Raw genomic sequence first — 14,246 nt, 5'->3', positions numbered from 1 at the left:
TATTTTGTCAAAGTAGCATTGAAGTAGCATTTACGGCGACTTAAATGCTTATCGACTTGCATTTAAATTGCATTGGAAATGCTTATTGGTTACCTGGGCGTACTTCTGGAATCCTGCGGTCTACGTGAATCTACAACAACCGAACCAGCAGAACCAGAGTCAGCCGAACCGTCGCAGTTAGATTTGCATAATGAACCATAATCAACGGTTCCTCACCAAGTACCTATGCAAATTCCAAGAGCTACTACTCAGCAGCAACAGAGCCAGCTTCACCAGTCTTCGAGAGCAAGAAGACCACCCGTGAGGTATAAGCCGTACCATCTCTTCTAAGAGGGACAGGGAGGTGTTGGGAGGACCACCCTACGAACCAACTGCACACCACCTGGATGTTGGTCGACTCATCGTCTGACACACCCTGTCAGAGGGATTGACGTCTACCGCTGTCAGCCGATAGCAACATTAGAATTGCATACCAGAACATACACGACTCGCAATTAGTGAAAAGCACACCGCATTCAATCTCTGTAATTTTACTACGGTTAATAAAGTTTTAATTTGTTTGTTGTATAAAACCATCGGCGATTCATTACAACATACGGTTTGGAAGTTTAAGGCAGAGATGTTGTTGACCAGGGCCGACATGTGACAGTACATCGAAAACGAGACTCCAGATTACTGAAACTTGGAAAACCGGAGACCGACAGGCACGTGCGACGATTGCGCGGCTTGTGGTAGACTAGCAGCATTTGCTGATTTGGAACACGAAGAACGCCAAAGAAGCCTGGAAAAATCTCAAGAGTCATCATGAAAAAACATCTCTTTGCTCCAACATCTATGGCGCTATTGAAAAGGATTTGTTACAAATCGTTTAACGATAGGGACGATATGCAGAATCATCTTTTCGAGCTGAAAGAGCTGTCGGGTGTTGGATTGGTTGGTGGTTGTCCTCGTTCTAAAGAGTAAAGCCACAAACTATACAGACAGCACGCGAACGATTTTTCCAGGTACCAGAAGGGACGTGAGAAGTTCACTCACCGTCCCTTCACTAACATTCATTTTGTTCACTCTTCGTTGGAGATGTTGGTTTATCAAATAGCTATAGCAACACAAAACAAATGTTTGTTGTAACTATGCAAAATAGAAAATTAGTTACAAATTTTGTAATCAAATATCAGAGCGAAACATTCTTACTTCCTTTTTAAATTAAAAGCCAGGCAGCTGTATAACTACGGTGTACCCAAGGTGGGTGAGTTAACCTTGGGTGTACCCAGTTCAACAGTAGAAAAAGAAGGTTTCGCACCAACTTTTAATCATATTTATTATCTAAATAACGGCGGAAAAAACGATGATAACAGAATAGTGGAGCCAGTCCAATAAATGTGCTAATTGTAAATTAACCTCATTTGTTGTTTTAACACAGAATGAAAAATAAAATTATTTATTTTAGTCCCAACGGTTCTTTAAATGTGATGTCAAAGGAAAATAGCAAATTCAACTGCAGAGACAATTTCAATTTGCCTAATGCTTAGCTTAGATATACGATAGAATGTATGCAGCAAAAGACTTAAAAATGCAACGTTTATTGTTATTATTATATCCACTTGATCTATCAGATATGTTGAAATAAATAGAAAATATTTAGCTTTAATCCATTTTAATTTTTCATGTCTGTTTATAAGATCATTCACAACTTTTTTTACACCGTTCCATATATGAAGTTCATCTGACTTGACGACCGTGGTATTTCAGAACCTACGAGTTTCGCAGCTCAAATTTATCAGTAGGAATTAAATTCTCGTTATACATCGAGCTGGTCTGCGCGATGTCTGACGGACAGTCGTTAGCACGTTATCGTAGCCAAAATTCGGTTGTCTCGGGGCCTTTTGATTTGTTTCGAAGGTGGAAACGCCAGAGTACAAATCGGAAGCCGTCTATCAATTATGGCATAATGTTTCTCTATGTTAGCCCAATCCATCAGAGCCCTTTTTGGGAGAAATATCTAGCACGTACTTAGCTGCATTTCCTTGTGGTTCCTTCCATTAATTTTTAGTCTTGGTTTGAAGTATTGAGTCGATCTTAAGATAAAGTGTTTATTACTTTATGGTTTATAGTCAATTTTATATTATTTATACTTAGGCTTTGTTGTTTCAAATATAGCCGCAAAACTTTACACAACTGAACTGTCAGGAAAACACAAGGCTGCTGAGATTGATGCGTACTCATATCCGCATGAATTCATGAGATGTGCAAGGGACGAGATTCACTCACTTCAAATGAATCTATGGTCCCTGAAATTTTGTGCTTTTTGTTCTACGCGTGGTGTCTGTATAGTTTGTAGTAAAGCTGCTAGATGAAATGGCAAAGAGACGAAATCCAGGATCTTCAAGTGCAACGATGAAAGAAAGCATGCCAAGAACTTCAATGGATACTGAAGATATTGATCGACCTCGGAAAGCCAATTGATTATTCGATCTGAGCAAGGTTAATTCATGAATTCGTTGTTAATGATATCTACATGTTTTGCCAAGTTTTCCAGTTGACTGTGTTGCGACAAGTGCTGCGCTTTCTTTATCAGTGTAAATTGAACGTTTATCAATCACCGCACAGTGAGACAGCAAACTTGAAATATTTCACTTTTTACAGATTGTGCTTGAGCAGTGTCAGTCAGCAGGCAAAGAAATTCGTCTTCAGGTTGCGTGTGCGGCTGTTTGAAATTTTCTTCTATTCTCCCAGAAAAGGAAAACTCTTCTAACTTTCCAACAATGTTTTCTCGTACGCTAAAGGCTGCAGCGGTTCAAGGAGCAAAGAATTTCTCCACCAGCGGCCAGGTAAGTCGACTATTTCGCCTGCGAAACAAACATTTATCGTTCGAGGCCGTGGCCGATTTTTTTTCCTCTGATTTACGTAACCTATTGGAGAGGCTTTCTCGATAAAATCAATTTATCCCCTTTTGTTTTTCAGAACAACGTAAAAGTAGCGGTATGCGGTGCCTCCGGTGGAATCGGTCAACCGCTTTCGTTACTGCTGAAGCAGAGCCCGCTGGTGACCGAATTGTCGCTGTACGATATCGTTCACACGCCCGGTGTCGCTGCGGATTTGTCTCACATTGAAACGCACTCCAAGGTCACCGGTTACAATGGTCCGGAAAACCTGGAGAAAGCCCTCGCCGGAGCGCAGATTGTGATAATCCCGGCCGGTGTGCCGCGCAAGCCGGGTATGACCCGGGACGATCTGTTCAACACGAACGCTTCGATCGTTCGCGATCTGGCTGCCGGATGTGCCAAGGCTTGCCCGAAGGCACTGATCGGAATCATTTCCAATCCAGTCAACTCGACGGTCCCGATCGCCTGCGATACGCTGGCCAAGGTAGGTGTTAGTTGTTTTACGATGAAGTAGTTCAGTTCAACGATAACGCACACACTTATTGCTTGTTTACGGCCGTATTCGGCCTTCGACCGAATAGTTTGATTCAGTTTTTGTTTAAAAATAGTATCAAATTCAAATGAAACAAAAAAGAAATTCGAGTTGAACGAAAATTAAAACGCAGATAAATTAGGAGCAATAAATTTCAATGTGTGTGTTATCGCATTTGATTATCAGCATGAACATCGAACATTTTCAGCGAGGACTAAAGCTTGGATGAGAGTGCTTCTGTTTGGAAGAGCAATCTAATCTTAATTTTGGCAAAACATGACAAACAAGTTATCACGATTAGCTGAGATGGTAATACAAGCGTGAGTTCGTAAACTATCAGATTAACACAATTAATATAATACAATCCAAAGGATTGTACTTTCTAACGAAATCGATGCGATCGAGTCGGTAGCTCGTTCGATTTTTATGACGCGTTCAAGAACACCACTCTCCTTTCGATTGACGTAGGTATGGGATGTTATATTTAAAAATAAGTACGGAAGATCGATGCTTTACGCTTGTATTGTCATCTCAGCTAATCGAGTGACAACTACTTTGTAATGTTTTGCTAAGCTTCAGAATAGATTCATCGTGTTTATGAGCAATGATGATAACAACATCCGACGCTCTTTTGTCAAGCAAACTTATACAACTTATTAACCACTTCAGGCAGGTGTCCTGGACCCCAAGCGAGTCTTTGGCGTATCGACGTTGGACATCGTTCGTGCCAACACGTTCATCGGGGAAGCTTCCGGTGTTGACCCACAGAAGGTCAACGTTCCCGTCATTGGTGGCCACTCGGGTGTAACCATCATTCCGGTTCTGTCGCAAGCCACCCCTTCGGTCAGCTTTCCCCAGGATAAGGTAGCCGCGCTGACCGAACGCATCCAGGAAGCCGGTACGGAAGTTGTCAAGGCAAAGGCCGGTGCCGGTTCGGCCACACTCTCGATGGCGTACGCAGGGGCTCGTTTCGCTCTGGCGCTGGCTCGCGCCATCAACGGCGAAAAGAACGTGATTGAGTGTGCCTACGTGCGCTCGGACATCACCGAGGCGAAATATTTCTCCACACCGCTCGTGCTGGGTAAGAATGGACTCGAGAAGAACCTCGGACTGCCAAAGTTGAACGCTTTCGAACAGGATCTGCTGAAAAAAGCCATCCCAGAGCTGAAGAAGAACATCCAGAAAGGCGAGGACTTCGTCAAGAAGAACTAAATCGCGACGAGTATTGAGCTATTCGACTAATTTTTTTCTGGGCAAATACCTAAGACTAAGGTTCAGCGCATTTGGTTTTCTACAAAAACAAAACATACAAAGCAATCTAACAAATAATCTAGCAAATTTTTAGTGTCACGATCCACTCGCTGGGATGAAAGATATTAACGATATTATTGAGGCGTAGTGAAACATTGAAAAATCCAAGGAAACCAAATCCCAAAGAATGTATAACACATTTTAAATGTGCTTTAGAAAATGACACCCAAATCAATAAAAGGTTAATCTTTTGTTTTGTAACACCATATATTTGGTGCTTTGGTTAACTGTCTCCGAAATATTCCTTTATTTCCGTTTCTATTTGCAGCACACGATAGGGCTGTTAGAGCCAAGGCTGAGAGGCGTTAATAATAATGGACAAGTGCGGACCACTCTAACGCCTTGATATATACACACGCACACATACGCGCGCGCAAGCGCACGCACACACACTACAGCAATCCATGCTATGCGTAGATATCCTATTCAAAAAGTGGTCGCACGCTCAAACAACGGGTTTGTTATCGCCAAGATCGACGGTATATTTATTGCAGTTGCAGTTGCCATGTGCCCCCACGATGGACAATGCTGGATAAACTTTCCGAACAACACACCGATTGGAGACCAGTCGTGATAGGCGGGGGAAGTGGATTGGAGAAACAGATATACCAACATCCTGTACTCTAACAGCCGACTGTGAAGTCTGCCGATAAAGAAGGGTCAAGTCTTAGCAAGACGTTTAAGCCCAAGGTTTTGCTTTCATATACCAACACAAGGGGCTTCAGTCTGTTTCAAGCTATTGCGAAAATATATGTCAACGTAATAAACGGAAGCACCTTCCGCAAAGATGGACGGGAATCCATTATCAATGCCATCAGGGCCGGCGCTAGCCCATTTGTCGCTCCCCGCAAACCCTTAAAATGGCTGCTCCAAAATTTAGTCGTAAAAAGTAAGTAAGATTTATACGAATTGACGATGAATAGCCTAGGAACGAGTACAGTGGAAAGAACTTCTTGATACGGCACGAGCGACCTTGGCACTTCCTCCAAAAAGGGCCGCGAATACAGAGTTCTCACGCATCATTAGTTCGTCGACTTCAAAGCCGCATATGTTACCATCGACCGAAAAGAGCTATGGAAAGTCATCGGCGAATGTAGCTTCCGCAAAAAGCTCATCAAACTGAATCAATCTACGATGGACGGTACAATGTACAGTGTTCGGATCTCAGGTAGTTTGTCGAGTGCATTCGAATCACACAGAGGGCTACATCAAGGTTATGGTCTCTCACAGCTGTCGTTCAACATAGCGTTATCAAGGTGTTATGAATCAAGCGGATATCTTTTTTGAACGATCTTCAAGAAATCCAGTCAATTCACCTGCTTTGCTGATGAGATGGATATTATCGGCAGAACATTTGTGGTGGTGGCTGAACAATACACCAGACAAAAGCACGAAGCAGAATGTTGGCCGGCAGAATCGAGGCCGACCGACGCCGCTTGGGCAGTAATGTAACGATCGACGATGATAAGCCAGAAGTAGTCGATGAATTTGTCTACCTTGGCTTACTGGTAACGGCAGACAATGACACCAGCCGTTAGATTCGACGGCGTATTATCAGCGGAAGTTGTGCTTACTGAGGGTTTCACAATCAATAACGGACGAACAGGCTAAGCCCCGTACAAAGTGCATCCTGATACATGACGCTTATTAGACCGGTTGTTCTCTACGGGTGTGAAACGTCGTGGCTAATGCTTCAGGAAGACCTGCGAGTACTCGGAGTTCTCGAGAAACGAGTGCTAAGAACGATCTTCGCCGGCGTATACAGGAGAACGAAATATGGAGGCGGAGGATGAACCATGAATTAGCACAGCTCCATGGTGAACCCAGCATTCAAAAGGTGACTAAAACTGGATGGATACGATGGGAAGGGCATGTTGCAAGAATGCCGGACAACTACCCTGACCAGGTAAAGCGAGATTTGGCGAGAAGTATGCGGTGCCTAAGGAATTGGAGAACAGTAACCCACAACCGAGTAAATTGGAGAAATTTTGTTTATCAGGCATTATCTTAGGACGACAAGCCAACTAAGTAAGTAAGTAAGCGAGCCCGGCTTTATGTTGCTAGAGGAGGAGAAGAAACATGTACCAAAAAAAAATCTAAAATTATGTTGATCGTTATTTATTGACGTTATTTTATGTGGCGCTCCAAGCAACTACTTGTTTTGCTTAAGAGAAGCGCGGGCCCTGGATGCCATCTTTTGCAGTCCGTCGCTGGTGGCAAACACAAACTGGAGAGTGCGCGAGGAGTACAGTCATAGTGGCCATCAGGCGATCCGGTACAGCGCTAGCCAGCGAAATATTGGGGTCTCGAATCCACGAGCGTAAATGAAAAATGAAACATTTTGATCGCGATCTTTTTGTTGAAGCACTTCGCGCAGAGAGCGAATCTTCAGTCCGGAATGCCAAAGAGTTAAGGAGATATTGTGATCACAACCAAACCTCGAAAACTGCAACCCAAGAACAAATGACGAACGTACTCCTGGAATGAGCAGCTAGGCGTCTTTCTGAACTGGCTTCAAGGAGCTGTGTCGAAGTCCTGATGCTAATCCCTGAGGCGACACATACCGTGATGAGAAACTTTAAAGGTTCATTGATACCCGTTGAAATATGTCCTACAAATTGAAGGCGATCATCGGGGTACTCTTTCTGCAGAACTCCCCAACGTAGCTTTAAAAGCGGCAGTCCTGGCTGTTCCCAGACAGATGGAAAACCACCGGGAGATTCGGTTTAGGCCTATATGTTTGCTGGACACACTTGGGAACTCCTAGAAAGAGTCATCCTCACACATCCTCAAGACACATTGACAAAAAATATCGAAAGCTATCACGGATTGTCGAATAAGCAATTCAGTTTTCGGAAAGGAAAGTCCACAGTGTACGCCATTCGGACGGTAATTAAGAGGGCCGAGAAACTGTCGATGCAGAAGCGGCGGACAGATCGTTAGTACGCCGTGATAATGATAGATGTCAATAACGCCTTTAATAGTGCCAGTTCCTCGACTACCTGCGCAGAATTCTGAGGAGCTATTCCCAGAATATGGTTCTCTTATCCTTCCTAGAATTTGGTTGTCTTATGGTAAATTATCCAATTTAATTCTACTATGTATATTTTATTCACGACAGATACGTATTTCGCCTACGACTTGCATGCTTCCTCAGTGTCTGTTTTCGAGTTCGAAATGCCAAGTTACAATAGCTAAGCAACCAAAAGGCAAATAAACAGCAACCTGCAGTATAAAAGTATAAGCAGATGTACTGCTTATACTAATGCTTATTGGTTACCTGGGGATTAAATCCTCAGTTGAGGAAGAAAAAAAAAACGCGTGGTAGCTGTTCAATAGCAGTTCAATAGGGGTGTGCTTCGATGTAGTGGATCTTGTTGTTCATCTGCCGGCAGCACTGCCTGCTCCGGATCAGTTGTGCTAGAAACACCATAACTATCCATACTGCGTCAAACTTTCTCGACAAGTACAACGTCGTCGGCGTAAGCAATGGTCTCGTAACCAAGCTGTGATAGCTTGTAAAGGAGTGCGTCGGCCCCCTGTGACCAAGGCAGGGGGGAGAGAACTCCTCCCTGTGGACATCCTTTGATCACCGAAATCGGGACCGACGTATCTCCCAATGATGCTGTAATTTCTCTGCTCGAGAGCATTGCTTGAATCCAGCTCAAAGAAGGACGTGTTATCGAAAGCGGCTTCAATATCAAGAAAAGCACAAAGTGCTGTTTCTTGATATTGGAACGATTTCTCAATTAACGTCATTAAGCAGTGCAGTGCGATTTCCGTAGATTTAGCGTGTTGGTATGCATGTTGATTTACATGTAACGGAGTTTTTTAAAAACTCGTTGCGGATATAGTAATCTGTGATTTTCCGCATCAGCTTAAGAAGCGTTGAAGTCAGACTTATCGATCTGAAAGCCTTAGGCATGGTTTTGTCTTTTTTTGCCAGCCCTGACTTTTCGCCAATTCTTCGGGATATACCCCAAAGTGAAACTGGCTCGAAAGAGGTTGATAAGCTCGGACATTATAACACCGTCCGTCTTTTGTAAGAAAATGAGTAGAATACACGAATACACGGGGTACGATGCTGGCCTAACAAGCCAGTCGTCGTATGTTCGAATCTCGGCTGGGGGCTGCTTCTATAGAGTCGGTGCGATCGTTGCACTAGCCCTGTAATTGTCCTGTACTCTAATAACCGGCTGCGAAGTCTGTCGATAAAGATGGGTCAAGTTCTCAACAGGACGTTTATACCCATGGCTTTGCTTTTTTCTCCTTTTTTTCTGTCCAGTCTTCTCTTTTTGCTTCTTCTTCTTCACTCTTTTTTCTCTCAGTTACTTTTTCTCACTTTTTTCTCTTTTTGTGTCCCGTTTTTGACACGTTTTCCTTCGCGCTCTTTTCCGTTTTTCTCTACCTGTCTCATTTTTCCATTCTTGCTTCCGGCAATGGACTCCCAGCTAGCATTTTCATATGTATAAAAACCCGAATTAATCCACCTAGTGGCGTGACCTAGCCTTTCTACTGCCACAATAATCATTATTTAATTTCTCAGGAACATCTATAATTAACTTGACTACTTTTTTAAATATCCGTTCCGTATTCCTCAAAATCCTTATTTGCCAGTGAAATTCACAACGTATTGCGTAGAACAATTATATTTTCTTTCCTTGGGTGCGTAAATACTTGTAAGCGTCATTTATGTTACTTGATGAACACCTTATTTAGTTTTATAATCGGTCAGCCTTAACTTTCGGGCTTCAGAGCCACATACGAAACTTGTTTTGAATTGACAATATGAAATATGTGTTCATAGCAGATTTTTTTATATTTTGATATTAATACCATGCGTTCAAAAGTTAGCATCTTTGAAAAACAAGAGTTCAGAAAAATTATTATTGTGCTTCGCTTTTGAAGAAAAAGGATATCGACAACAAAATAATTAATCTCAAAATTTTACTATTAGTTTGCTTGGATTCAATTTTGCAATATATCTGAATTAGAAAAAATAACTGAATAGAGCATTAGATATGCAAAAGAGAAATTGAACTTTTTCTCAGCTGGCGCTCTTTCAGGTAATAATTTTTGCATGAAAATCAAAACTTAAACTTCTTTTGTATGTACTTTCATGAAAAGATAGACTTGATTAGCTTGATCGCATCGTTTTTACAATGTTAGAGGGTTAGGAAAACAAGATGAGTTCGAAAAATAGTGCAAAAGCTGCGCCATAAACATTCTTGAGAATGGGAAATATGATCGATATGATTTCCAGTGCTTGTCATTTTTGATTTATTTATGATACATGACATAAGACATCTGTCCTTTAACGAAAACAAATCGTACAAAGTTACTACCGTGCAACGTTTACTTCCTATTTTTCATATAACATTTCTAAGCTCTAGTATCTATAGATTGAAAAGAGCATCTATTAATGCGAAGAATTTGTATGAAATTTGTATAAATTTATTTGGAAAAATCAACTCACTAGTATTTTAATCCTCTACACCAGTACACCTACATGCTTAAGTTAACTGATTTTCTTCGCTTTTTGCTTTTCTTGTATAATTGTGAGTAACAGCAAGTGAAGAAAATGACAATTGAAATGTGAAATCAAAGAAAAGAAAAAACTTTTCGATTGAATCACACTATTTAATATTTATTTGCAACAGATACGTAGTTCGCCTACGACGTGCAGGCTTCATCAGTGTCTTATTTCAAAGCGTATACGTATCTGTTGCGAATAAATATTAAATAGTGGAATTTAGTCGGTAAAAATTTTTTCTTTTCTTTAATTTCAGTGTTCGTATTCCACTAAAAGGCTTTGAAAACTTCAGACAATTGACATGTTTCTCACTTTTCTTGAATTTCAATGCAAATTTAAAAATTGCAAATTGACATCACATACACATACATACATACATACATACACGCACACATACATCACACACATTGAATACAATCAACATTTGATTGATATGTTTTGATTTCACACGTTTTAACGGTTTAATATACGGTGCTTAAGTGTTAAAGTTTGAATAACTTTTGAATGAACCGTCCGTTTTTCAATAACTCGGTTTCGTTTGATAGATTTCAGCAGTAATTTTCAAATTAAAATAAAATGTGTGATGTTTTTTATTGAATTGATGCTTATATGTTACAAAAATATGTTTTAAATACTATTTTTTTACATTTCTTTATGTAACTTTCAAACTACAAGTTCAATCGTAATGAAATTTGGAAGTTAAGGGTTTGCAAGACACCGCTTTCATATGCAATCAATTTTGTTCAAATCGGTTAAGGGATCTATGAGATAATGAAGTCCCATATTTTTTGTATTTTTATACATAACTTTTGAACTAAAAGTTCGATCAGTATGAAATTCAATAGCGACCTATGGGACACCTAGACCTTTCATTTGACACTAAGAACATTGAAATCGGTCCAGCCATCTCCGAGAAGTGAGTGAGATTAAAAGCGTTACACACACACACACACACACACACACACACACACACACACACACACACACACACACACACACACACACACAGACACACACACACAGACACACTCACACACACACACACACACACACACACACACACACACACACACACACACACACACACACAGAGAGAGAAAATGCTCAGTTTTCGAAACTGAGTCGAATGGCATATGACATTCGGCCCGCAGGACCTTTTTTCCATTTCCGGTTTTCCAAGTGATTTGTATACAGTGGACCCCCGTTCGTTTGAACGATTCCTCATGCAAACTAACGGGGTTACTTTTTGATTTGAACAACTGGTAACCCGAAATATGCTGAAACCGCTGTGAACTGGCCGCCCTGCTCTTTGTTATTGTTTTGGTGGTTTGTCTTAGTCGGCAGTTGCAAGTGCGAATCGAATTTCTATCTTAATCGTTAGGAAAACGAAATGTGAAACCGATTAAACACGCTAGGTCAGTACAAACAAATCGTGTTTATGTGCATTGTCTGCATAAACATATGATGTCATGTTGAGAATGACATTTGTACCATTTTTAATTTGCACGTCGTGCAAACCAGCGGGGTTCAGATTAAAAATGGTCAAACGAACGGGGGTCCACGGTACCTTTATACTATATATTTATATAGTAGAAAGGTAAAAATCAGCATTACGTACAGATATACATGCTAAATAAATCGTATTCCATGCGCAAAATTGGCATATCCGTACTATTTTGGAGGCGATATACGTGATTACGAATAATGTTGAGCGTTACGACTATATAACTATTTATATACGATAATATCCGATTAAGCGCGAGTCGCTCCGTACTACTCTACGATTTTGTGCTGAAAATCGTATGTATGTCAGTCATTATCATTATATACGACAGAAAATCAACTTGATCCCACTTTATCCAGCTTTAGTTACGATTTCGAGTTTGTTAGGAGATATTTACGATAGTTTTCGTACATTGATATACGAGTTGGTGCTAGCTGGGCTGCCTCTATGCCTCCCGCAATTTCTCCTTCTTCTGTCCTCTATGGTGAAAATGCTGAGAAAACATTTCCATTACAATCGGTTTGCTCTGTGCTGTTTGTTTCTTGAGTTTTAGAATACTACTACAAATGTTCACAAATTAAAAAACAAGAAAAAAAAATGTTTCAAAAATTTCCATGTGACAGAACAGGGCTTGTTCGTTCACTTTGACTCAAAGTTGATTCATTTGACAGTACCGTCTCAGCGGAGCAAAATTTGACAAAGTTGTGTATGGAACATTTGTAGAACTAGTTATCATTTTCAATTTTGCTGAAGAGTGTTTTGCTGTATCTTTTGTTATTACGATGATACAATGCTAGTACGTCATTTGTAACTAAATGAGCATTCATTTAGTCACTAATAAGGTACTAGCATTGTAGCACCGTAAATACAAAAGATACAGTAAAACTTTATTCAGCAAAATTGTAGATAATAACTGGTTCTACAAATGTCCCATACATAACTTTGTCAAATTTTGCTCGACTGAGACGGTATTGGCAAATGAATCAACATTGAGTCAAAGTGAACGAACAAGCCCAACATAACTTTTCGAGTTGTTTTTGAAGTTTTACCAACACTTAACATAAAATTGGACTAAAAATGGAAATCTAAATTGATTTTAAAACGAGATTTGAAATCGGACTTGAAGTTGAATCGGGAAAGTTTTAAAATTGGACATGAAGTTAAATTGAAGTGAAATTCAACTTGACATTGGACATAAAATTAGACCTGAAACGCTTCAATAAATAAAATTAGACTTGAAATAAAAACTGATATCAATGGGATTAGATGCACTTGAAATTGTAATTGGAATGTTTCTTTAAACTAGAATAAAATCAGGCTTGAAACTAAACTTGAAATTTAATTTATAACTAGACCTGAATTTGGATTTAAAACAATGAAACAGGAAATACGGGACAGTAAAGGTTTCATAACATTAAATAGTTTTTTTTTTCTAATGAGTTCAACAAACGCTTTCATTCTACATTCTCATCAGTTGTGGAATTCAATGTAACGTTTAGAATGCATCTGCTAAATTACCTATTAGCAAAATTATTACTGAGTGACTTTTCCTTCGATTATCTAACATGGCCTGTCAGTGAACCAGAAATGCATAAACGTAGGTACGACGGAACCAGTGCATACTGTATTAGCTCGCTGATGGGATTCGCGGCAGAGTTCACGGAAAGGTTAACCGTGTTCCGTTACACACCTATGACGACAACCAATCAGTGTTTTTAGAACATAATAAAGAATGAAAGTCGTCATAGAGGTGTCGCACGTCAAGTTTTGGTAAAAATGTGAATAACTTTTCTAACAAAAATACCGAAAAAAAAAAAGAAAACAAATCTGGTTATGCAAATACCGCACGAGCGGTGCGTTTAGTATCACATCGGGGCACATCGAGTATGATCGAAAATGACCGTGGACATACGCCACCAAACCGATGGTTCAAAGCTTAATGAAAGTAAAGTATTAATCAGATGCGTGGAATCGCTAATCGAATCGGGGGCTTCGCACAGGAACCTCTCCGTTTGCGGTGCCGAAGGGTCAACGCTATAAAACGCCCTCGGTTGGCCGTACGGCGTTCACTAGCTTACTAGTCGCTGTGCCGTGTAGAGTTCTACTGACGGGTCCGTTTTCTTTTTCTTCTACTGCTGTCTTGCAATCGTGTTGTAATCGAAGTTTCCGTGTCCAGTGGTGTTCAAGCGGTCGATAACTTCGTGGTATCCGTGTGAGGGAGTGTACTATTAGTGCAGTGGCTGGCCTGCCGTGGCCGTGGATCCAGTTCAGTGTCAACGTCTCTGGCCAGCTTGAGGAAGCTTGATCGCAGTGCAGGACTCACTGACTACTTAAAAAACTAAGTTGGGACCATTTGTGTGAACTTCAGACAATCAAACTGGTTAAAGTTGAACTGGTGTGAAGGGTTCGGAAACCTGGGAGGTGATTGGAAAGTGATTAGTGTGTAAATTGGTGAAAGCAACTTTTGAACGAAAAAAAAAAACA

General features: G+C 40.6%; 1 protein-coding gene across 1 annotated transcript; it reads left to right on the top strand.

Moving 5' to 3' along the window:
* Positions 1 to 2,648: 2,648 nt before the first annotated feature.
* LOC128741687 (malate dehydrogenase, mitochondrial) lies at positions 2,649 to 4,933 on the top strand. The gene is made up of 3 exons (XM_053837650.1): positions 2,649 to 2,828; positions 2,962 to 3,366; positions 4,084 to 4,933. The coding sequence occupies exons 1-3, from the start codon at positions 2,763 to 2,765 to the stop codon at positions 4,624 to 4,626; spliced, it is 1,014 nt and encodes a 337-aa protein (XP_053693625.1). The 5' UTR covers positions 2,649 to 2,762; the 3' UTR covers positions 4,627 to 4,933.
* Positions 4,934 to 14,246: the final 9,313 nt, after the last annotated feature.

The sequence above is a fragment of the Sabethes cyaneus genome, chromosome 3 (genome assembly GCF_943734655.1).
Source record: "Sabethes cyaneus chromosome 3, idSabCyanKW18_F2, whole genome shotgun sequence".
NCBI classification, from domain to species: Eukaryota; Metazoa; Arthropoda; class Insecta; order Diptera; family Culicidae; genus Sabethes; species Sabethes cyaneus.
Note: the sequence above shows the minus strand (reverse complement) of the source record. Positions and strands in the feature narration are given on the sequence as shown.

What these genes read in the sequence shown, in the direction of transcription:
- LOC128741687 (XM_053837650.1), top strand. Translation starts at nt 2,763, where the DNA reads ATGTTTTCTCGTACGCTAAAGGCTGCAGCGGTTCAAGGAGCAAAGAAT. An exon ending in ATTTCTCCACCAGCGGCCAG is followed by an intron (nt 2,829 to 2,961) that starts GTAAGTCGACTA and finishes TTTGTTTTTCAG; the next exon opens with AACAACGTAAAAGTAGCGGT. An exon ending in CCTGCGATACGCTGGCCAAG is followed by an intron (nt 3,367 to 4,083) that starts GTAGGTGTTAGT and finishes TAACCACTTCAG; the next exon opens with GCAGGTGTCCTGGACCCCAA.